Source organism: Octopus sinensis, linkage group LG6 (assembly GCF_006345805.1).
Source record: "Octopus sinensis linkage group LG6, ASM634580v1, whole genome shotgun sequence".
In the NCBI taxonomy this organism is placed as follows: Eukaryota; Metazoa; Mollusca; class Cephalopoda; order Octopoda; family Octopodidae; genus Octopus; species Octopus sinensis.
This window is the reverse complement of record NC_043002.1, coordinates 11145182-11170998: the sequence shown is the minus strand read 5'-3', so window position 1 is coordinate 11170998 and position 25817 is coordinate 11145182. Positions and strand designations below refer to the sequence as shown.

At 39.0% G+C, this 25817-nt stretch overlaps 1 protein-coding gene across 1 annotated transcript in view; it reads right to left on the bottom strand.

Moving 5' to 3' along the window:
• LOC115213148 (translation factor Guf1, mitochondrial-like) overlaps positions 1 to 25817 on the bottom strand; it is a 68846-nt gene that overhangs the window by 17842 nt on the left and 25187 nt on the right. Inside the window, exons 2-9 of the mRNA XM_029782082.2 lie at positions 11521 to 11575; positions 10830 to 10935; positions 9810 to 9958; positions 9018 to 9098; positions 6748 to 6909; positions 5355 to 5419; positions 1814 to 1926; positions 126 to 216 (exon numbers count right to left, since the gene is read on the bottom strand). Of these exons, the coding sequence (XP_029637942.2) occupies positions 126 to 216; positions 1814 to 1926; positions 5355 to 5419; positions 6748 to 6909; positions 9018 to 9098; positions 9810 to 9958; positions 10830 to 10935; positions 11521 to 11575 (822 nt within the window). The remainder of the gene's footprint in view (positions 1 to 125; positions 217 to 1813; positions 1927 to 5354; positions 5420 to 6747; positions 6910 to 9017; positions 9099 to 9809; positions 9959 to 10829; positions 10936 to 11520; positions 11576 to 25817) is intronic.

Here is a 25817-nt window from a genome sequence, read left to right as displayed (position 1 = left end):
GAAGAAGAAGGAGGAGGAGGAAGCTTTAGCTTTAAGTAGATTTCTTTAAGAATCTAACTCAAATAAAACTAAATAGATGAAAACAAATTTAGTCTTGAAATGTATTTGGTATTGAAATTACTTACAGTTTCTCACAGGGTACTTGCTCAGGATACATAAAGCCAATCTCTTGGACTTCATACAGTTTCCCTGTTGCTGCTGACATAACTTTATCACCTGACAAAGGCAAATGAAGAAAGAGACAAGAAATGAAATACAACAGAAATCTTAGAAAAACAACCTGGCGACAGCTGTAAATGGTGAAGATGCTCATACTGCTGTCACCGCCCTCTTCAACTCCATCATCATCATCATTGTTCTAATGCCCACTTTTCCATACTTGCATGGATCAGAGGGTGTTTACGAAGACAGATTTTTATCACGAGTGCTTGAGAGACCTATTGAGGCAAGTACGTCAAAACCAAAATCAAATGGAAATTGTAGTTGCGATCCCTGTGCCAGTGACATGTTTAAAAAACACCATCCGAACGTGGCCGATGCCAGCGCTACCTTGACTAGCTTCTGTGCTGGTGGCACGTAAAAAGCTCCAACTGATCATGGTCAATGCCAGCCCCCTCTGGCTCCTGTGCCGGTGGCACGTAAAAAGCACCCACTACACTCACGGAGTGGTTGGCGTTAGGAAGGGCATCCAGCTGTAGAAACACTGCCAGATCAAGACTGGAGCCTGGTACAGCCTCCTGGCTTCCCAGACACTGGTTGAACCATCCAACCCATACTAGCGTGGAAAATGGATGTTAAATGATGATGATGATATATATACACACACACGTGTGTATGTATATTCATATGTCAGAGCAGCTGACTGGCTTCCATGCTGGAGGCACGTAAAAAACATCATATGTGCGTGATAGTTACCAGTGTCGCCTCACTGGTACGTGAAAAAATATTCGAGCGAGGTCATTGCCAGTGCTGCTGGACTAGTTCTTGTGCAGGTGGCATGTAAAAAACACAATTTGAGCATGTCCGTTGCCAGTACTACCTGACTGGCCCTCGTGCCGGTGGCACGTAAAAGCACCCACTACACTCTCGGAGTGGTTGGCATTAGGAAGGGCATCTAGCTGTAGAAACTCTGCCAGAACAAGATTGGAGCCTGGTGCAGCAATCTGGCTCACCAGTCCCCAGTCAAACCGTCCAACCCATGCCAGCATGGAAAGTGGATGTTAAACAATGATGATAACGATGATGATGATACATATTATCTTCATTACTTCAATGTGCATTTTGCATAGATCAGACAGAATTCCTTGAGGCAGATTTTCTATGGCTGGATGCCTATTCTGTAGCCAACCTTTACCTCCTGTTTTTCATACAAGGTAATATGTTCTTCAGAGGTGCAATGGCCCAGTGGTTAGGGCAGCAGACTCACAGTCGGAGGATCGCGGTTTTAGCATTGTGTGTGTTTATTGATCGAAAACACCTAAAGCTCCATGAGGCTCTGGCAGGGGGTGGTGACGACCCCTGTTGTACTATTTCGCCCCAACTTTCTCTCACTCTTTCTTCTTGTTTCTTGAGTAATGCTGCGATGGACTGGCCTCCCGTCCAGCTGGGGGGAACACATATGCCATAGAAACCGGGAAACCGAGCCAATGAGCCTGGCTAGACATGAAAAGGGCACATAAATAAAAAACAAAATATGTTCTTCATGGCTAGACATGTTTACATGGAAGATCAGAATTGACTGACACAGCTTGTATGACAGTAACCCTTGAGTTAATTTGAGTTTCAATGAGATATATATGATTGATCAACTTACGTTTAGTGAGGACTCCATCCAGCAGAGTGAGGCTAACGATCACTCCACGGAAGTGGTTGAACCACGAGTCAAATGTTATGGCCTTCAATGCAGCATTTCTGTCGCTTGGTGGCCTGCAAAGGATAAAAACAATACTACTACTACTACTAATAATAATAATCGTTTCTACTATAGGCACAAGGTCTGAAATTTTGGGGGGAGGGGAGGGGGGCAGTCGATTAGATTGACCCCAGTATGCAACTGGCACTTATTTTATTGACCCCCGAAAGGATGAAAGGCAAAGTCAACCTTGGTGCAATTCACACACAGAATGCAGAAACAGATGAAATACCGCTAATCATTTCGCCCGGTGTGCTAACAATTCTGCCAGCTCACCACCTTAATAATAATAATAAAAATAATAATAATAATGATAATAATAATAATAATAATAAATGCCCTGATGCAGTACCAGGCAGTGGCTCTAGTGGATTCTGATCTTAACTGATTGGAAGTGTTATCATGTACATTGTTTTGTCTTGGTATAAAAGATGGTCTACAGCAAATATTCTGCTCAATACCACAGATTTGCTTGTCATTTGTTTGACTTTAACCAGTTGAGCATGTCCCTTAGTGGCTGACGATATGTGCATCTCTGACCATGAGCAGAAGTAGTGGGGGAGCATCATAGCCTTATGCTGATGGGGATTCTTTGGGGTTTGAATAATTCTCCTCTGGAAACATGGGTGTTTCATTCAACATCCTTAAACAACCCCTATTCAGGGACCTTTTGAGCGGGATGGGCTACTCGACCAGAAGAAAATTCTAACTGGGCCCCACCTGCAAGGTCATGTGCTGTTTATCTTGATATGAAATCACCATGTCACGCACACATGGTTGTGATGCATGTGCCTAGTGTACTCTTATCAGACGGGTAGTCATGATGGGTATACTGGGCTTCGTTTATTTTACCCCAGTGTCACTTTGATGGCATGCACTGCTCGCTCACTCAATAATAATAATAATAATAATAATAATAATAATAATAATAATAAAAATGTGGAACCTGAAACTAAAACAATACCTGTTGTCATAGGTGCCCTAGGGATGATAGCAAAAGGGGCTGATTGCTACCTAGTTCAGATACAACGAAACCCCAAAACAGCAGAAATTCAAAAGATAGTGCTCATGGGAACTACCCGTATCCTATGCAAAATACTTTCTATGTAATTTCAAATTTTAAACATTGACAAGCATATTAATCTGATTTTCCATATTTATACATAAAATACTACAGTTAGCCATCGTTTTTGACAGCACGGGGCCAGCTGGTACGAGGGATGTTCAATAAGTAATGCCTCTGACCCACTTGCAGTTGTTGGATCTAGCTGAAATTTTGCATGTGCAATCATTTATATCTCTATAGAGTAAGTGGCAAATTACAGCTCTGAATTAATTGTGGTTTCTGATTTACAGGTGTTTGAACTGAGTCAAGTGTGAAATGGAGCCTGTTGAGTGTCGAGCAGTGATCCGGTTTTTGTATTTGAAAGGACGCTCACCACAGGAGACTTTTGATGAAATGAAAGTAACTTATGGTGATGATGCCCCATCATATGACCTTGTAAAACGCTGGTATTGCGAATTCAAACATGGTCGGAACTCTGTGGAAACAGCTCCCAGATCTAGTCGCCCCGCTTCTGCCATTGATGAGGCATCTGTCCGTCAAGTTGAGGCTGCCATTTTGGCAGATCGACGCATAATTATTCGCCAAATAGCCCATGAGGTCAAGATTAGTACCGGGTCTGTGGAAACTATCATTCATGACCATTTGCATATGTAAAAGGTGTCTGCCAGATGGATTCCCAGGTTGCTCACACCTTTCCAGAAGCAAGAACGCGTCGAGTGCTCGAGGATGAATTTGGAGATGTGCCAAGAAGATGAGTCAAAATTTTTCAAAAGACTAATTACACAGGATGAAACCTGGGTCCATCACGATGATCCAGAGACCAAATCCCAGTCAATGCAGTGGAAGCACCGTGACTCACCCCCTCCAAAGAAGGCAAGGGTGCAGCCCTCCGCTGGCAAGGTCATGCTCACAGTCTTCTGGGACCAGGACGGAATAGTGATGACAGATTTCCTAGCAAAGGGTACCACAATTGCAGGAGCCTATTATGCTTCACTTTTGAGGAAATTAAGAGAAGTTATCAAAATCAAGAGGCGGGGCAAGATCAGCAAAGGCATCCTCCTCCTGCAGGACAAAGCTCCGGTCCACAAGTCGCTTGTCGCCAGATCAGAAGCACAGGCGTATGGCTATGAACTCCTCCCCATCCCCCCTACTTTCCTGACCTTGCACCCTCTGATTTTCACCTCTTCCCAATCATGAAGTTGTTTTTGAAAGGAAAGCATTTCCCAGATGATGCAGCCTTGATTTCTGAAGTCACGTTGAGGTTGGAGGACCAAGCTGGGTTCTTCTACAAAAACGGTCTCCAGAGCCGCATCAAACGATGGGAGAAATGCGTAACTCTGATTGGTTCCTATGTAGAAAAAGACTAATAACTGTGCCAAGTTTCGTTGCTCTACTGCTATGGGAAGTGGGTCAGAGGCATTACTTATTGAACGCCCCTCGTACATATAATAATGAGAATAATTCTTTCAAATTTTGATACAAGGCCAGCAATTTGGATGGGTGCCGGGATCTGTTGATTACATCAACCCTAGTATTTGACTGGTACTTTAAGTTTATCAACCCTGAAAGGGTGAAAAGCAAAGGCAACCTCAATGGAATTTGAACTCAAGAACACGAGAAGTCGGGAGAAATGTATCTCTCATTGAACTATATCAAAGTGGATATTATTCTCACCAAAGTATTGAGTTGTCTAGAAAGTTCGTGCCGATTTTTAAAGGAAAGAAAAAGGTCAATAAATACTTGCCATTACATTTTTAATCAACCAAATATGAACCATTTTGTTGCACAATGCGTCTCCATCTTTCTTTTAACTTGAAAATACCCTCTTCCCAGAAATGAGGTGGTTTCATGGCAAAGAATTCATCAAGGTATTTTTTACATCATCCAAGGAATTGAAATTTTTACCATTAATGCTATTCTGCAGAGACCTGAATAAGTGGAAATCCGAAGGAGCAATATCTGGTGAATATGGAGGGTGGGGTAACACATCCCAGCCAAGCTGCAGCAATTTTTGTCTGGTTCCCAAAGCATCAAGTGCTGAAAATGAACTTTCTTATCTTCCATTTTAAAGGGTTACAGAATTAATACAGGTTATAGGAACATAAACCTTCTTCCATGAAAAGATAGCTTAAACTGTGCTCTAAATGGCGTGTAGTCACATCCTATTTTATGGACACAAGCATGTTCTAAAATAAGTCGAAAGGTAAGCTACTATAAATTGGCACAAACTTTCCAGACAACCCAATAGCAATTCTCTGTAACAGCAGGAAGCACATTAGCTCTACAATGGTCCCAGAAGCTAGTGCCAGTTTGTTACTTTAGTTAATACATTTGAGCCAAAGCAATATCGAAGGGAGAGCACAATAAAGAACTTACGGAGGTATACGCTCAATTATAGTCTCCAGCAATTCGAGGACACCGGTACCCAGTTTGGCAGAAACCTGCAATAAATAAATAATAAAGATGATGATGATGATGATGATGATGAGATGATGATGATGATGATAATAATAATAATAGTTGTTGAAGGTAAAAATGTCACTATCCTCTGGGAACTTAGCAGTTCAGCAAAAGAGACTGATAGAATAAGTACTAGGCTTACAAAGAATAAGTCCTGGGGTCGATTTGCTCAACTAAAGGCGGTGCTCCAGCATGGCCGCAGTCAAATGACTGAAACAACTAAAAGAGTAAAGAGAGAGAGAGAGAGAGATAGACTATAGTCCCTGCCCCACAAATTTGAGGCCTTGTGTCTTTAGTAGAAAGGATTACCCATTTCTTGTAGTTGTATTGTGTGGATATTTGAATGGTCACCATTTTACAAAGCTTAATTCCTTGGTTTACCATTTCGTTTAATTCTATGATGTTTGATGTGCAAAAACCCAACAATGCCAAAACAAACATATAAAACACAAGCACAGCTGCGTGGTTAAGAAGCTTACTTCCTAACACCTTGGTTCTGAGTTCAGTCCCACTCTGTAGCACCTTGGGCAAGTGGATTCTACAACAGCATTCCTGGACCAACCAAGACCTTCTGAATGGATTTGGTAGATGGAAACTGAAAAACGCTCATCGTATATATATATATGTGTGTGTGTGTGTGTGTGTGTGCGTGTGTGTGTGTGTGTGCGTGTGTGTGTGTGTGTGTGCGTGTGTGTATGTGTGTGTGGATGCCAGTACCATCTGACTGGCACCCCTGCCAGTGACATAAAAAGCACCATTTGAGTGTAGCCAATGCCAGTGCTGCCTTGGCTCCCCTGCCAGTGGCATGTAAAAGGCACTATTTGAGTGTGGTCAATGCCAGTGCTGCTCGACTGGCTCCCATGTTGGTGGCACATAAAAAGCACCATTCAAGCATGGTCAATGCCAGTGCCGCCTGACTGGCTTCCGTGCATGTGACACGTAAAAAGCACCATTCGAGTGTGGTCAATGCCAATGCTGCCTGACTGGCTCCTGTGCCGGTGACGCACACTCTCACAGTAGTTGGCGTCAGGAAGAGCATCCAACTGTAGAAACCTTGCCAGATCAGATTGGAGTCTGGTGCAGCCTCCTGGCTTCCTAGTCCTCAGTCAAATTGTCCAACCCATGCCAGCATGGAAAACGGACGTTAAACAATGATGATGATGATGATGATGTGTGTGTGTATCCCCAATTTTCCATGGAAACAGCTATGGGAAAAAAATTACCATGTGGATATGAAAAAGTGGAATGGTGATAATGATTAAAATACAAAAAAAAAAAAACACACACACAAACAATGATAAACACTTACCTTTAATGTTGTACTTGGTTCTATGTCAAAAATAGATTTGAGTTGTTTTAGAACTTCTTCAGGTCTGGCAACCTTTAGATCTATCTTATTCAACACAGGAATAATGGTTTTCTTTAGCTCCGAAGCCAGATAATAGTTGGCAACTGTCTGGGCTTGAACTCCCTGACAAAAGAAAATATTAGATATTAGGAGTGGCTGTGTGGTAAGTAGCTTGTTTACCAACCACATGGTTCCGGGTTCAGTCCCACTGTGTGGCATCTTGGGCAAGTGTCTTCTACCATAGCCTCGGGCTGACCAAAGCCTTGTGAGTGGATTTGGTAGACGGAAACTGAAAGAAGCCCGTCGTATATATGTATATATATGTATGTGCATGTATGTTTACTTGACAACTGATGCTGGTGTGTTTATGTCCCTGTCACTTAGCGGTTCGGCAAAAGAGACCGATAGAATAAGGTACTGGGCTTACAAAGAATAAGTCCCGGGGTCGAGTTGCTCGATTAAAGGCGGTGCTCCAGCATGGCCGCAGTCAAAATGACTGAAACAAGTAAAAAGAGAAAAAAAAAAGAGAAATTGGGCAGACGAATGTTGAGGTGGTTTGGCCACATGGAGAGGATGGATGAGGAGTGGATGGTAAGGGCGGGGGGTGATGGAGGCTAAAGTGGTAGGCAGCAGAACCAGAGGCAGACCTCGGTTTTAGTGGCTGGATGGAGCAAATCAAAACAACACCATAGATTTGATTCTAGCTTGACGCTCGGGTCAAGGCATAGAACGCAACCCCCAATATCAGCAGTGGGGCCTGACAGCATATGCTGGTTTACCCCCGCCACATCATACTGGTTCCAAACCTCTTCAGTTATTCCTCAAAGACATACAGCATCTTGAAATAGTCCAGAAGCTGGCTACCCGCATGGTTCTTAGTCTCAAGAATTTGTCTTATGAAGAAAGGCTGAAGACGCTTGACCTTTATTCTCTAGGAAAACGACAATGCCGTGGAGATCTCATTCTTGCTCACAACATCATAAGCGGAAAGTGTAACCTCTCGAAAGAGCTGTTCTTCACTCCTGCTCCAGAGCGTCGGCTGCGGGGTCATTCCGAAAAGCTCTATCTGTGACGATTTCATCTCAATCGAAGGAGAGGGGCTTTCTCCGTCCGGGTTGCGTATCCGTGGAATAAGCTGACAGACAAGATGGTGAAGATGCCGACGACTGCTCGGTTCAAAGTCTCCCTTGACCTCAAGTGGCCTGAACTCTCTACATGAACACCACCCTGTACATAACTCCATGTCCCCCTACATGGCCTTGCTTTTTGCTTTTTGAGCCAAAAAATTAACTAACTAACTAACTAACTAACTTATCCAGCATTTATAACCACGGGCAAGAATATAAAGAAAGAAACAAACTGAAGATAGCTAGTTCAGATTAGGGACAGCATAAATGCCACAACCTATCATTCTTTCTTCCTCAAGATATTGGACATGTGGAAAATAACCAATATACCTGTGTCACATGCAAAAAAAACATTCGAGCAAGGTCGTCGCCAGTGCCACTGGACTGGCTCCCATGCAGGTGGCACATAAAAAGCACCATATGAGAGTGGCCGTTGCCAGTTCCCTCTGACCGGCTCTCGTGCCGGTGCCACGTAAAAGCACCCACTACACTCTCGTAGTGGTTGGCGTTAGGAAGGGCATCCAGCTGTAGAAACTCTGCCAAATCAAGATTGGAGCCTGGTGCAGCCATCTGGTTTGCCAGACCTCAGTCAAATCGTCCAACCCATGCTAGCATGGAAAGTGAACGTTAAACGACGATGATGATGATAATGATGATTTTGATGGAATAAAATATTTAATTTCAAAATTTGGAACAGGGTCAGTAATTTTAAGAAAGGGGTAGGTCAATTATATCCACCCCAGTATTCATTAATATCATCATCATCATCATTTAACATCCATTGTCCATGCTGGCATGGGTTGGATGGTTTGACCAGGCTAGAACACTGGATGGCTGCACCAGACTCCAGCCTGATTTGGCATGGTTTTCTACAGCTGGATGCCCTTCCTAATGCCAACCACTCCGAGAGTGTAATGGGTGCATTTACATGCAACCGGCATGGGTGCCATTTGTCCTTATTTTATTGGCCCCCAAAAGAACGAAAGGCAAAGTACAGTCGACAGTATTTGAACTCAAAACGTGAAGGGCTAAAATAAAAACCCCTAAGCATTTTGTCCAGTGCAATAATTATCTTAAGTAAAATATATAACGAGAGTTGCTTACATGATTTGCATCCACCAAGAGAAGAACCCCTTGACAGGCTGACATCGAGCGAGAGACTTCATACTGGAAATCAACATGGCCCTGGAAGAAATAGATACAACAACATTATAGTAGAGAATTATGGGAGGCACACTGTATGGGAAACTAATGAAGGGGTCAGAAGGAAATAATAGATTGATTCTGCTAGTCAGCCGCCTTTCAATCATAAATATTCTTTTCTACTCTAGGCACAAGGCCTGAAATTTATAGAGTGGGTGCCAGTCGATTAGATTGACCCCAGTAGACAACTGGTACTTAATTTATTGACCCCGAAAGGATGGAAGGCAAAGTCGACTTCGGCGGAATTTGAACTCAGAATGTAACGGCAGACGAAATACCTATTTCTTTACTACCCACAAGGGGCTAAACACAGGGGGGACAAACAAGGACAGACAAATGGATTAAGTTGATAATATCGATCCCAGTGCATAACTGGTACTTATTTAATCGACCCCAAAAGGATGAAAGGCAAAGTCGACCTCGGCGGTATTTGAACTCAGAACGTAGCGGCAGATGAAATACCGATAAGCATTTCGCCCGGCATGCTAACGATTCTGCCAGCTCGCTGCCCTAAAATGGTAATATTGACATGTAGGTTAACAGTGGTGAATTAGTGTCACTGGTATGTTGTACTTGACTGAACAAATTTATGAACAGAAGCATCTCAACCGTGACGTGTGTGTGTGTATGTAGGCATGTGCTTGCATATTCGAAATACAATCTGTAAAAGACACATAATGCCTTACAACTTACTGGAGTGTCAATAAGGTTCAGTAAATATTGTTTCCCTTTATATGTATGTACCAGTGAGACAGTCTGCGCTTTAACTGTGATTCCTCTTTCACGTTCTATTTGAAGTTTGTCCAACACTTGTTTGTTGTCCTTTGTGGTCGGAATAGTTCCTGAAAGAGACAGAATAAAATCACTATTAATGTCTACCATCAAAATTCATAGCACACACACTCGCATTTATATCTACTAACTTTACTTACAGCACTTTGGGTAGTTCACTGCTTTTCCACCTTTTTACCCTTGCGTAATGCTTAAAATAAATTACATGTCTCAAGGAACCCCTGCACAAAAAAATTATATACCATCTGGCACCTGTGTCGGTGGCACATAAAAAACACCATCCGAGCGTGGCCGTCTGCCAGCCTCGTCTGGCACCTGTGTCGGTGGCACATAAAATCGCCCACTACACTCTCGGAGTGGTTGGCGTTAGGAAGGGCATCCAGCTGTAGAAACACTGCCAGATCTGACTGGCCTGGTGTAGCCTTCGGGCTTCCCAGACCCCAGTTGAACCGTCCAACCCATGCTAGCATGGAAAGCGGACGTTAAACGATGATGATGATGATGATGATCGTTTATATTTTTTCCATCTCAATTCACATGCTAAATATCATATATATATACATCATCGTTTAACGTCTGTTTTCCATGCTAGCATGGGTTGGACGGTTCAACTGGGGTCTGGGAACCCAGAAGGCTGCACCAGGCCCAGTCTGATCTGTCAATGTTTCTACAGCTGGATGCCCTTCCTAATGCCAACCACTCTGTGAGTGTAGTGGGTGCTTTTTACGTGCCACCGGCACAGGTATATATATATATATATATGATATTTACCATGTGAACTACGATGAAAAAATTAGGAGAAAGATATGGTATATAATTTTTTTTTGTGCAGGATCATTAAATCTACATGAGGTCAGAATTGTGAAAATCTTAATAGGTATTTTTGAAGACACCAATTAGAAATGGTAAGATTTCACTTACCTGTAAATTCCAGTAAACGATCAGATAAGGTGCTTTTACCATGGTCGACATGAGCTATGATGCTAAAATTTCGAATGTATTCAACAGGAAATTTGGATAAGTCCACCTGAGGAATGGTGAATAAACATCAAATTTAATTAGCTCAAGCAGAGGATTTGCTGAGGATATACATAAACATATTGTTCAGTGGAACATGATTACATATCACTGTCATCATTTAATGTCTGTTGTCCATGATGGCATGGGTTGGACAGTTTGACCAGGGCTGGCAAGCTGGAAGGTTGCACCAGGATCTAGTCTGATTTGGCATGGTTTTCTATGGCTGGATGCCCTTCCTAATGCCAACCACTCTGAGAGTGTAGTGGGTGCCATTTTTACGTGCCATTTGCGTGGCACATGAGAGCACCCATTACACTCTCGGAGTGGGTGGCATTAGGAAGGGCATCCAGCTGTAGAAAACCATGCGAAATCAGACTGGAGTCTGGCAAAGCCTTCCTGCATGCCAGCCACAGTCAAACTGTCCAACCCATGCCAGTAGGGACAACAGACGTTAAACGACGATAATGATGATGATGATGATATGTAATCATATTCCACAGAACAATAATTAAATGTTAGTTTGGCAATCAGAATGCAGATGTCCATGAGTGTGTGTGTGTGTATGTGTGTGCAATAAATTAAGGAGATTTACCTTGGGTGAAGATGAACTGTAATTTTGATGTAGAACACAGGATCGGAAGGAGGACCTGAAAATATAATTGAAGGGATCAAATTACCGTTAGTGAATGAAACAGACATCAGCTAACAGTTTGTGCTGGACTAGATGGGAAGCAGATGCATTCAGTAACTGCACTGGACATTAATTAACAATAGTTAATAGTGGACAATGATTGATGAAGACAACAGCAGGCTGAAATACAGAATCCAAAAGTTGATACACACAATTATTTACAGCTTTAGCTACTTTGAATTCCAATGACAAAAATGAATTATTTCACGTTCTCTTGAAGTTTCTAAATTCTTATGACATGAACAACATAAATTCTCATTGATAAGAGCAAGATTTCTAAAATAAAGAAATTGAAAGGGTTGCTTTGGTCCAATGGTAGAACATCTGTCATATTTACAAAAGATGTTGCTTCAAATCCTATGAGCAACCTTAGACTTTTGCTATTCAAAAAAGTATTTTTCAACCCAAAATTTACATGCCATTATTTATGGTTTTATCTACTTTGAGTTCCATCATTAAAAATGAATAATAATTAATTTTCAATGATAAATTTTCACAGGTGCAGGCATGGCTGCGTGGTAAGAAGCTGGAAGGCGGCGAGCTGGCAGAAATGTTAGCTGGCCAGGTGAAATGCTTAGTGGTATTTCGTCTGCTGCTACGTTCTGAGTTCAAATTCCATTGAGGTCGACTTTGCCTTTCTTCCTTTCAGGGACAATTAAATAAGTACCAGTTACGCATTGGGGTCAATATAATCGACTTAATCCATTTGTCTGTCCTTGTTTGTCCCCTCTGTGTGTAGCCCCTTGTGGGCAGTAAAGAAATAAGAAGCTTACTTCCAAGCCACATGGTTCCGGGTTCAGTCCCACTGCATGGTACCTTGAGAGAGTGTCTTCTACTATAGCCCCAGGTTGACCAAAGCCTTGTGAGTGGATTTGGCAGACAGAAACTGAAAGAAGCCTGTGGTATACACATGTATATAAATACCTATGTGTGTGTCTTTTTGTCAGTGTTTGTCCTCTGCCATCACTTGACAAGCTGGTAGTGGTGGGTTTATGCCCACATGATCTAGCGGTTCAACAAAAGGGATTGAGAAACTAGGTACCAGGCTTAAAAGAAAACCAAATACTAGGGTTGATTCATTTGGGGCCATGTCTTTTCATTTGACATCACTTCGTCAGACATCTTTTGGTCCGACGTCACTTCGTCAAACGTCTTTTCATCCATGTCTTTTGGTCAGACATTTTTTCATCATCATCATCATCATCGTTTAACATCCACTTTCCATGCTAGCATGGGTTGGACGATTTTGACTGAAGGCTGGCAAACCAGATGGCTGCACCAGGCTCCAATCTTGATTTGGCAGAGTTTCTACAGCTGGACGCCCTTCCTAACGCCAACCACTCCGAGAGTGTAGTGGGTGCTTTTTACATGCCAGATTTTCTTTGTCCAACGACTTTTTGTCCAATTTTAAATAAATTCTTTAGAAAACAAGGTGAAATATCTCTAATGATATATTCACAGAACTATAACGAGCCTCGTTAAAGGATTATTATTATCGTTCTTTTTCCTTCTCTGTTAATAGTTTTACTTCCTCTTTTTCCTTTTCTCTCTTTAATACGGTGCTGTGTATAGAGAGTGCTGCAAATTTAGTGTACACATTTTTAATTTACCCATCCTGAAATGACAAAATTCTTAGTATCGACCAAGAGCAAAAGAAAAGTCGATGAAAGTAATTACAGCCATGATTTTCATTCAAGCAATACAAAACTAGGAAAAGAATACTGGACATATGAAAAAAAGAAGGCTGTATTCAGTGCAAATTCACACGGTGACGGAAAACGATGAGCTGAAAATTATTTATTTATCTAGTGAGCACATCCATCCAGTTGATGAAGATTCATTAAATGCAAGGAAAACAGTTGCAGAAATCAAGCATGAAGTGGTGGAAAACATAGCAGCAAGTTCACGTAGTATAATAGTGGCTAAAGTTTACGCAGCCAACAGAAAATACATGCTCTCAACTTCCTCGTTTGCCTGTACTTTCAAGGACTGTTCAAAGGAGCTGACAAAAAAATTCTGAATTTGGTAAACTTGATAATGGTAAACAGTTTCTGCGATACAAATCAGGTATTGAGAATCAACGGCGCATACTAGTATTTGCATCAGAAAGTGCTCTTCGGGATATAACGCCCATTTCTTTACTACCCACAAGGGGCTAAACACAGAGGGGACAAACAAGGACAGACACATGGATTAAGTTGATTATATTGACCCCAGTGTGTAACTTATACTTATTTAATCGACCCCGAAAGGATGAAAGGTAAAGTCGACCTCGGCGGAATTTGAACTCAGAACATAGCGACAGACGAAATACCTATTTCTTTACTATCCACAAGGGGCTAAACACAGAGGGGACAAACAAGGACAGACACACAAATTAAGTTGATTATATCGACCCCAGTGCGTAACTGGTACTTAATTTATCGACCCTGGAAGGATGAAAGGCAAAGTCGACCTCAGTGGAATTTGAACTCAGAATGTAACGGCAGACGAAATACCACTAAGCATTTCGTCCGGCGTGCTAACGTTTCTGCCAGCTTGCCGCCTTTGGGATATAACACCTTTTCGTCATTGGTCATGTGATGGAACATTCAAAATTGTGTCAGAACAGAGGTTTCAACTGTTTAGCATTCATGTACAAGTTAAAGGAAGCAGTTTTCCACGGGTCTTTGCATTACTGCCGAATAAAACAAAGCAAACATACGAATAATTTTCTGAGCAATTGAAAATTATGCAACCTAATGCATATCCGCTTGATCTCATGGCAAATTTCAAAGTTGCAGTTCACAAGGCATTTAAATCAGCATTCCTTAATTCATCCATCGTGACATATTTGTTTCATTTGAGCCAATCAGTATTTTGAAAAATTACAGATTTAGACCTAATCAATTTGATGACTGGCATCCGTGCTAGCGGGGTGCAAAGAGCACCATACAAGTGTGATCGTTGACAGAGCGGTTAACCAGCTTCCGTGTCAGTGGCACATAAGAGAGCACCATTTGAGTATGATCGTTACCAGTGTCACCTTACTGGCACTTGTGCCCGTGCTAGTAGGGCGCCAAGAGCACCATCCAAGCATGATTGTTGCCAGAGCAGCCAACTGGCTTCCGTACCCGTGGCACGTAAAAGGGCACCATTCGAGCGTGATCGTTACCAATGTCGCTTCACTGGCACCTGCGCCGGTGGCATGTGTAAAAAGATTCAAGCGAGGTCATTGCCAGTACCACCTGACTGACCCCTGTGCTGGTGGCACGTAAAATGCACCCACTACACTCTCGGAGTGGTTGGTGTTAGGAAGGGCATCCAGCTGTAGAAACTCTGCCAGATCAAGACTGGAGCCTGATGCAGCCATCTGGTTCGCCAGCCCTCAGTCAAAATCGTCCAACCCATACTAGCATGGAAAGCGGACGTTAAACGATGATGATGATGATGAAGAAAAATACATTAAAGACTCTGAATTTTGTCTTAAAATTCGATGTTTTTCAGCATTAGCCTTCCTACCCATTGAAGATGTCGAATCGAAGCCTATGAAGAATTAACAGACGATGAAGAAATGCTAGCTGAATTCATTGCTTACTTCGACTTGGCTTACATAGGCTTTGTGAGAGGACATGGTGCTAGACGAAGGCGAGAACCACTTACATTCCCGATAGCTGTATGGAATGTTAATCAGCATATTCTTCAAGATCTTCTCAGAACAAATAATGCTGCGGAGGGGTTTCATTCTGCGATAAAGTATTTGGCAGGTGGAGCACATTTGAATATTTGGAAATTAATCAAAGTTTTGAAGAAAGCAGAAGGGTTCGTTTCAAGGTAAAATGACTCAGATTCTTCAAGAAAATATGTCAAATGATACATTGATAGAATAAGTACCAGGTATATAAAAAAAATAAATTCTGGGATCAATTCATTCACCCCAAAATTCTTCCAGGTGGCCACAGTCTAATGACTGTAAAAAAATAAAAGGTAGTAATCAGGAGGTTTTTTTTTTTATTAATTTCTTAATTATTTTCAAAATTAATTAAGAAAAAAATTAAGAACATGTTTCGACTGATATACCCTCCAGCCCTCATCAGGTGTCTTGGGTGTTATATCAAGAAGATATGTCAAATACATGTACATGATATAGAAGAATAACTGAACATCTCAAAAGATTGGTCATTGAATATGGGTCAACAAGAAATATTGATTTTTCGAAGAGTGTGACATAGAATTTGCATCAGTTTTAAGTGATCACAATAAATCATTATTTATATCTAATTACCTTTTTAATTAAACTTTTTTCCATAGTATTTTATTTCAATCCTATCAATAGAATTCTTAATGATTGACACGCAAATTCGTGAAGCGTTCCATATTTTTATTCGAGGGCCTCCGTGCTGGTGGCACGTAAAAAACACCATTCAAGCGTGATTGTTACCAGCATCGCCTTACCGGCACCTGTGCCTGTGGCATGTGTAAAAGATTCGAGTGAGGTCATTGCCAGTGCCGCCTGACTGGCCCCGTGCTGGTGGCATGTGTAAAAGATTTGAACGAGGTCGTTGCCAGTGCCGCCTGACTGGCCCCATGCTGGTGGCATGTGTAAAAGATTTGAACAGGGTCGTTGCCAGTGCCGCCTGACTGGCCCCGTGCTGGTGGCATGTGTAAAAGATTCGAGCGAGGTCGTTGCCAGTGCCGCCTGACTGGCCCTGTGCCGGTGGCACGTAAAAGCACCCACTACACTCTCGGAGTGGTTGGCGTTAGGAAGGGTATCCAGCAGTAGAAACTGTGCCAGACCAAGATTGGAGCCTGGTGCAGCCATCTGGTTTGCCAGCCCTCAGTCACACGTCCAACCCATGCTAGCATGGAAAGCGGATGTTAAACGATGATGATGATGATGATGATGTTCCCCTTGTTTTCTAATGAGTTTATTTACAATTGGACAAAAAATTATCAGACAAAAAGACGTTGGACCAAAAGACACGGACAAAGTGATGTCGGACTAAGTGACATCGGACGAAAAGTCAGATCAGGGATTCATTTGGCTAAAATTCTGCAAGGTGGTGCCCCAGCATGGTCGCAATCTAATGACTAAAACAACTTAAAGATAAAAGACAGAAGATAAAAATGATGAAGAATTAAAAGCTACACATTTAGTAATTAAACTTTGTTGTTAATTAATATCATTAAGTTGGTGTTGGGAAGCAAAATTATTTTGGAAGGTTTTCAATTAACCATATTTCTGCTGAAATACACAACCTTTTGTTTTTCTTAATTAATTTTGAAAATAATTAAGAAATTAATAAAAAAAAAAAAACTTCCTGATTATTATCTTTTACTTTTTTTTACAGTCATTAGACTGTGGCCATGCTGGGGCACCACCTGGAAGAATTTTGGGATGAATGAACTGACCCTAGTATTTATCTATTTTTTATACCTGGTACTTATTCTATCAATCTCCTTTTGCTGAACTGCTAAGTTATAGGAACATAAAAAAACACCAATATTTGTTACCAGGTGCTGGTGGACAAACATAAACATGACAGTTCTTTATTTAAGAGATGAGGAATTATGTACATTATTTACATTTGATGGTCATTTGTCCTCATCTTGTTTGTTGTTAACACGTTTCGGCTGATATACCCTCCAGTCTTCACTTCATCGGGTGTCTTGGGGAAATTTCAAACCTGGGTTCTCATTCCTAAGGTATTTTTCGATGTTATTATTATTATTATATTATTATTATTAAAAATAATAATAATAATATTATTAAGGGGTAGCTGGAGTCGGAGTCAGTGGGCACCTCCAACTCCGACTTCTCTTTATGTAATTAAGTGATTGTGGCCTCCACACCTCATAAAGCATATGCATACGCTTGTACTTTGAGTAGGGCTAAATGTTAATACTGGTTTATATTAAAGAATAAGGGGCATTGTGAGTCGGAGTCAAAGTCGGCATAGTTTTACTAACTCCGACTCCGGCTACTCCTTAATTGTTTTCGACTCTGACTCCACAGCCCTGGTTGAGACAAGTGTTCTTGGACACCACACTACCAATTTCTTCTACAAAATCATGATAACTGTAATCTTCTTAGATATGAGCCCCATGAGGTGCGATGGCTGTTGCAGCAGGTGTTGCTGACCATTGTCTGCACCAATGCCCTTGAGGTCATGTCCATTTGTTCTGGGGTGTACATCCTGTTACTTCCTACCCCCCACCGTCTTCTGCTACTCAATCCTCACCCCCCAATCTTTTTTTTCTTTGTTTTCTTATTATGATACTTATTCTTTTTTCTCTCAATAATTTGACCTTTTAGACTTTTAATATCTTTTCGTTAGTAAATGTCTTTTTGTTAGTAACAAAAGGGTTAGCCCTTTTGTTGGCCAAAACCAGCTCTGGCTCAGTGGTCAAATGTCTTGTTTTCATAAGCTCTGAATAAAAATTTTCCACCAAGCCTTAGTCACAATTTATGTTCCTAACACTAACTTAATGATAACTGAGTTATTTTACTAAATTCTTTGTTATGTTTAAAATTAATTGAAAGAAACACAGAGCATCTCAAAATAAATACAGTAACAAAAGGGTTAGAACTGGAGGGCAGGAACAAACCAAGATGTGGGCAGTAACTGGACATCAGCTAAAAATGGAAGTTGGCAGTTTAGTAGCTGAGGGCTGGGTACTAACTGGACAATAATGAACAATCGAAAGTGGATAGCAATTCAGAGCCTACAGCAGAAATGGGCGGTAATTAACTGAGGGTTGGGCAAAAGACAGGAATACTCAATAGTGAAAACTGGGCTGGAACAAACAGATGAATGGATAGTCAGTAATAACCAATAGGATGAGGGGGAAAATAGATTCCTCAATAAGTGAAAAAGAATTATTGATCAACCCAGTTCCTTTTTGCTACTGTAACATAACAAAAACTTGTTATCTCTAAAAAATAACATATCAGTAGAATATTTTTAATACCGACTCTAGTTTATATAACACTGGTTATAAAATATTCATTAGAGATGATATCATTGAAAATAATACAATATTGGTATACTGTATAATTAGATAAATCGTTTACAGCAAGAAATTACTTATCTTTACTTGTTTCAGTCATTTGACTGCGGCCATGCTGGAGCAATGCCTTTAGTCGAGCAACTCGACCCCGGGACTTATTCTTTTGTAAGCCCAGTACTTATTCTATCAGTCTCTTGTGCCAAACCGCTAAGTGACGGGGGACGTAAACACACCAGCATCGGCTGTCAAGCAATGCTAGGGAACAAACACAGACACACAAACACACACACATATATATCATCATCATCATCATCATCATTTAGCGTCCGTTTTCCATGCTAGCATGGGTTGGACGGTTTAACTGGGGTCTGTGAAGCTGGAAGGCTTCATCAGGCCCAGTCAGATTTGGCAGTGTTTCTACGGCTGGATGCCCTTCCTAACGCCAACCACTCCGTATATATATACATATATACGACGGGCTTCTTTTACTTGTTTCAGTCATTTGACTGCGGCCATGCTGGAGCACAGCCTTTAATCGAGCAACTCGACCCCGGGACTTATTCTTTTGTAAGCCCAGTACTAATTCTATCGGTCTCTTTTGCTGAACCGCTAAGTGACGGGGACGTAAACACAGCAGCATCGGTTGTCAAGCAATGCTAGGGGACAAACACAGACACACAAACATATATATACATATATACGACGGGCTTCTTTCAGTTTCCGTCTACCAAATCCACTCACAAGGCTTTGGTCGGCCCGAGGCTATAGTAGAAGACACTTGCCCAAGGTGCCACGCAGTGGGACTGAACCCGGAACCATGTGGTTGGTAGACAAGCTACTTACCACACAGCCACTCCTGTGCCTATATACTGACTCTAGTTTATATAACACAGGTTATAAAATATTCATTAGAGATGATATCATCGAGAATAATACAATATTGGTATACTGTATAATTAGATATACTGTTTACAGCTGGAAATTACTTACAGATATTTTATGGTGAAATGTGTCATGTTATATACATACATACATATCTGTATGTTTGCGTGAGTGTGCAGATAAGAAACTCAATTCCAAACATGATATCTTGGGTTCAGTTCCACCATATGGCACCACTTTAGGCAAATGTCTTCCACTGTAATTCTAGGCTGACCAATGCCTGCCTTACAAGTGGATTTGGTGGACAGAAACTCAAAGAAGCCTGTTGTATACAGGCGTAGCTGTTGTGGTAAGGAGCTTGCTTCCCAACCACATGGTTCCAGGTTCAGTCCCACTGCATGGCACCTTGGGCAAGTGTCTTCTGCTTTAGCTTTGGGCTGACCAAAGCCTTGTGAGATTTGATAGAGGGAAACTGAAAGAAGCACATTGCATATATATATATATATGTATATATATATATATATTTGTGTGTATGTGTGTGTGTGTGTGTGTGGGGGGGTCTGTGTTTGTCCTCACCGCCATCACTTGATAACTGATGCTAGTGTGTTAATGTCTCCTGTAACTTAGCGGTTCGGTAAAACAGAGCGATAGAATAAGTTCTATGGGTCGATTTCTTTGACTAACACCCTTAAAGGTGGTGCCCCAGCATGGTCACAGTCAAATGACTGAAACAAGTAAAAGAATAACAAACCATACCAGTGTGGAGGGCAGACATTAAATGACGATGATGATGATGATGTGAAAGTGTGTGTGATTGCAGGAGTGGCTGTGTGGTAAAAAATTTCTTTTCCAACCACATGGTCCCAGGTTCAGTCCCACTGTATGGCATCTCAGGCAAATGTCTTCTATTATAGACCTGGGTCAACCAAGACCTTGTGAGTGGATTTGGGAGATGGATACTGAAAGAAGGCTACCCCATATATATATATATAAATATGCATATACCTAAATATCTGTGTCATATTTGTCCCCCAAGCACTGCTCAACAACCATTGTTGGTTTGTTTACATCCCTGTGATTTAGCATACCAGGCTTCAAAAATAAAAAACAGTACTGAAGTTGATCCATTCAACTAAGGAAAAAAAAAACCTTCAGGGCAATGCCCCAGCATGGCCACAGTCCAATGACTGAAATAAATGAAAGACTATTATGTGTGTGTGTATGTGTGTGTACAAGGAGTGCTGAAAATGTCCTGGTTTTGGGTAAAAGAAACTAGAGGAAGATCAATTAATTAAGATTTTATTCTCTCAGGTTCACACACACATTGCAGAAGTCCTTCAGTTTTTCTAAGCCCTGTAAGGGAACTTGAAAGGTTGGTCTTCCAACCAGGCCTTTTGAAATCCTCTTCAAGCCATGAACTTTTCAGCACTCCCTTGCTGGATGCCCTTCCTATCGTCAACCCTTATCGGTTTCCATGTAAGGTAACATTTTCCCAAAGCTAGACACGTTTTACAGGGAAGACTGGAACCCCCCAAAACATTGCTTGTCTGACAGTAACACTCATTTACACCTGTCAGGTGATGTCAAGACAAGGGTAAATGCAAATATGCATGCACACATACATACATATGCATGTATATCATATATATATATATATATTCGTTCTTCATTGTTCTTATTCTAGTGAAGAACGAACATATAGTGTGTGTGTTTATTTGACAAAAAAAAATGACCATCCCAAAATACAACAATATTTGTTTCATCAACATACAACTCCACATCAGGAATCTTGCAACACAAATTCATAAACATGTGTATAATATATATATATATATATATATATATATAATATATACATATATATATGAGGTAAACACAAAGGGTATTGAAAATTTACGACAGCTGTTTCAGTAGGATTTCATTTATTTAATGCAGTCATAAAAGATTACATCGCAATACATAATCCACCATCAAACAGTAAGATTTTAAACATCACTCTGGACATAGCCAACATATATATGTATACACACACATGCATATATATACATACATATAATTATATCTATATATTTATATCTGTATACACACACATATTTTATCTTTTACTTCCTTTAGCTATTAATCATTGAACTGCGACCATCCTGGGGTACTGCCTTGAAGCGTTTGTTTTCTCAGTTGAATGAATTGACCTCAATACTTTTCGTAAAAGCACCCACTACACTCTCGGAGTGGTTGGCGTTAGGAAGGGCATCCAGCTGTAGAAACTCTGCCAGATCAAGATTGAAGCTTGGTGCAGCTAACTGGTTCGCCAGCCCTCAGTCAAAATCGTCCAACCCATGCTAGCATGGAAAGCGGATGTTAAACGACGATGATGATGTGTGTGTGTGTGTATATAACCCGTGGCCTTCTACATGGGATGGAGCCAGCCTACGTATGCATACCTTCCCTTCTTGGGACACAAAACTCTACTTGTGAAGACCTGTTGAGGCAAGTGAGGATCAGGATCAGAATCGAAATTGATCAATGGAAATTGCAGCTGAGTTACCAGTGCCGGTGGCATGTAAGAGAACCATCCGTTCGTGACCGTTGCCAGCGCCGCCCCGACTGGCCTTGTGCCAGTGGCACGTAAAAGCACCATCCGTTCGTGTCCGTTGCCAGCCTCGCCTGGCCCCCGTGCCGGTGGCACGTAAAAAGCACCATCTGTTCGTGTCTGTTGCCAGCCTCGCCTGGCCCCCGTGCCGGTGGCATGTAAAAGCACCATCCGCTCGTGTCCGTTGCCAGCCTCGCCTGGCCCCCGTGCCGGTGGCATGTAAAAGCACCATCCGCTCGTGTCCGTTGCCAGCCTCGCCTGGCCCCCGTGCCGTGCACGTAAAAGCACCATCCGTTTGCCGTTTGCCAGCTCTGTCTGGCACCTGTGCGTGGGCACGTAAAAAGCACCCACTACACTCACGGAGTGGTTGGCGTTAGGAAGGGCATCCAGCCATAGAAACACTGCCAGATCAGACTGGGCCTGATGAAGCCTTCCGGCTTCACAGACCCCAGTTGAACCGTCCAACCCATGCTAGCATGGAAAGCGGACGCTAAATGATGATGATGATGATGATGATGATGATATATATATCATTTCATTTTCATCTAGTTTCAGCTCACGAGCTGTGGCCATGCTGGGGCACCGCCATTAAATATACATATGTTTATGTACATATCTATACGCATGTATGTATACACACTGAAACATCTACCAGTGTAGACTGAAGCTATTTAGCTGAGAGGAAGAATCAATAACATTTTTGTTTCGCTTCTACTGACCCTTCTCTTGTAGCTTTAACAGGCAAAAAAAACAAAAAAAAAAAAAACCAACAAAGTTGTTGGTCTGGCCCAGAATGAGAGCAATGTTGCTGCTGCTCAGAGTTACAAAGAAATCTGCCACAAGAGATTTTTCAAGAAGGATTAGCAGCTATTTCTGTATTTCTTTCTTGGTGTTTCTTTTCTTTTTCTTTCTTTCTTTTTCTTTTTCTTTTTTTTTTTTTGATTTTTTTTTTGTAAACATAGTCCACTTGTTTTGTTAGATGGAAGCTCAATAATAACAACAACAACAACAACAACGATAATAATGATGGTGATGATGATAACAATAATGATAAAAAGAAGCACAACAAAGATAATGATAATAAAAACAAACAAAAGACATCAACAACAACAATAATAAAAATTTAAAAAAAAAAGCAAAAAAAAAAGCGAAGGAGAGGAATGCCATAATGATGATTGAACACAGCTGGTTTATTGTTTAAATTCTGAAGAGAGATTAATCACATGCAGCTTAATTTTCAACTTGATTGAGAAAAGATACTACTACTACTACTACTATACTACTACTACTACTACTACCGCCACTACTACTACTACTACCACCACCACCACCACTACTACTACTACTACTACTAATAATAATAATAATAATAATAAAATAATAATAATGATAATAATAATAATAATAATAATGATAATAATAATAATGATAATAATAATAATAAAAATAATAATAATGATAATAATAATAATAAAAAATAATAATAATAATATAATGATAATAATAATTAATAATAATAATAAATAAAATAATAATAATGATAATAATAATATGATAATAATAATAATAATAATATAATAATAAATAATAATAATAAATATAATAATATAATAATGATAATAATAATAATAATAATAATAATAATAAAAAATAATAATAATGATAATAATAATAATAATATAAAATAATAATAATGATAAAATAATAATAATATATAATAAAATAATAATAATAATAAATATAATAATGATAATAATATAATAAAATAATAATAATGATAATAATAATAAGATAATAATAATATAATAATAATAATAATAAAAAATAATAATATGATAATAATAATAATAATAAAAAATAATAATGATAATAATAATATGATATAATAATAATAATAATACTAAAATAATAATAATGATAATAATAATAATAATAATAATAATGATAATAATAATAATGATAAAATAATAATAATATAATAATATAATAAAAAATAATAATAATAATAATAATAATAATAATAAAATAATAATAATGAAATAATAATAATGAAATAATAATAATAATAATATAAAATAATAATAATGATAATAATAATAATAATAATAATAATGAATAATAATAATGATATAATAATAATAATAATAATAATAATAATAATAAAAAATAATAATAATGATAATAATAATAATAATAAATAAAATAATAATAATGATAATAATAATAAATAATAATAATGATAATATAATAATAATAATAATACTAAAATAATAATAATGATAATAATAATAATAATAATAATGATGATAATAATAATAATAATAAAATAATAATAATGATAATAATATAATAAATAATAATATAATAATAATAATATATAATGATAATAATAATAATAATAATAAAATAATAAAATGATAATAATAATATGATAATAAAATAATAATAAAATAAAATAATGATAATAATAATAATAATAATAATAATAAAATAAAATAATAATAATAATAATAATGAAATAAAATAATATAATAATGATAATAATAATAATAATAATAATATAATAATAAATAATAATAATGATAATAATAATAATAATAATAATAATAAAAAATAATAATAATGATAATAATAATAATAATAATAATGATGATGATGATGATGATGATGATGATAAAAACAGAAACAAACAAAAAGGAAAAAGAAGAAGAAAAAACCCAAAGCTGTCATTTTTGGTTAGTTATAGGTATTATTAGAGAAAATTGGTATCTGGCATTGCAGTTCATTGGCTAGTTCTTTCTCGCCGAATTAAGTCTACAAGAGCGAATGCCAGATTCCAGATTGAAACAATTTTGCTTGTATCAATAATGTCTTGGGAAAAGAATGGATGTCACAGCTTTCATGTTTAATTCTCTATAAACCTAAAACCCCATGTCCCTACCCTTGAGAGAAAGAAGGAAAAAAAAAATGGAATTTAGAATTTATTGCTTAACCCTTTAGTGTTTAGAGTAACTATATCTGGACCAAATGTTCTACCTGTTTTGTTTTAACCAGCCAGATCCAGTCTCTTGTGCCTACCTTAATGTGATTCTTCATTCTAAAAATGAACAATCACATTAAAGAAATCTTGAAGCAAGATTAACCCTTTCGTTATTTCTTTTGAGATGATCTGTTTCTTTCAGTTAATTTTAAATATAACAAAGAATTTAGTAAAATAACTTAGTTATCATTCAGCTAGTGTTAGGAGCATAAATTGTGACTAAGGTTTGGTGGAAGATTTTAATTCAAAACTTATGAAAACAAGACATTTGTACTCAGAACCAGAGCCGGTTTCAGCCAGGTTGGTATCAAAAGGGTTAAATTAATCATTTTTTAACCCTTTTGTAACTATATTTCTATTGAGACGCTCTGTGTTTCTTTCAATTAATTTTAAATATAACAAAGAATTTAGTAAAATACCTCAGTTGTCATTAAGCTAGATTTAGGAACATAAATTGTGACTAAGGTTTGGTGGAAGATTTTAATTCAAAACTTTATGAAAACAAGGCATTTGTATTACATAGCCAGAGGTGGTTTCAGCAAGGTTGGTATCAAGCGGGTTAAGAATTGTTTCTCTGTTATAAATTTTCACACTTTTGTTAACATATTTCATTTTTTCATTTAATTTTAAATATAACAAAGAATTCAGTAAAATACCTCAGTTGTCATTAAGCTAGTGTTAGGAACATAAATTGTG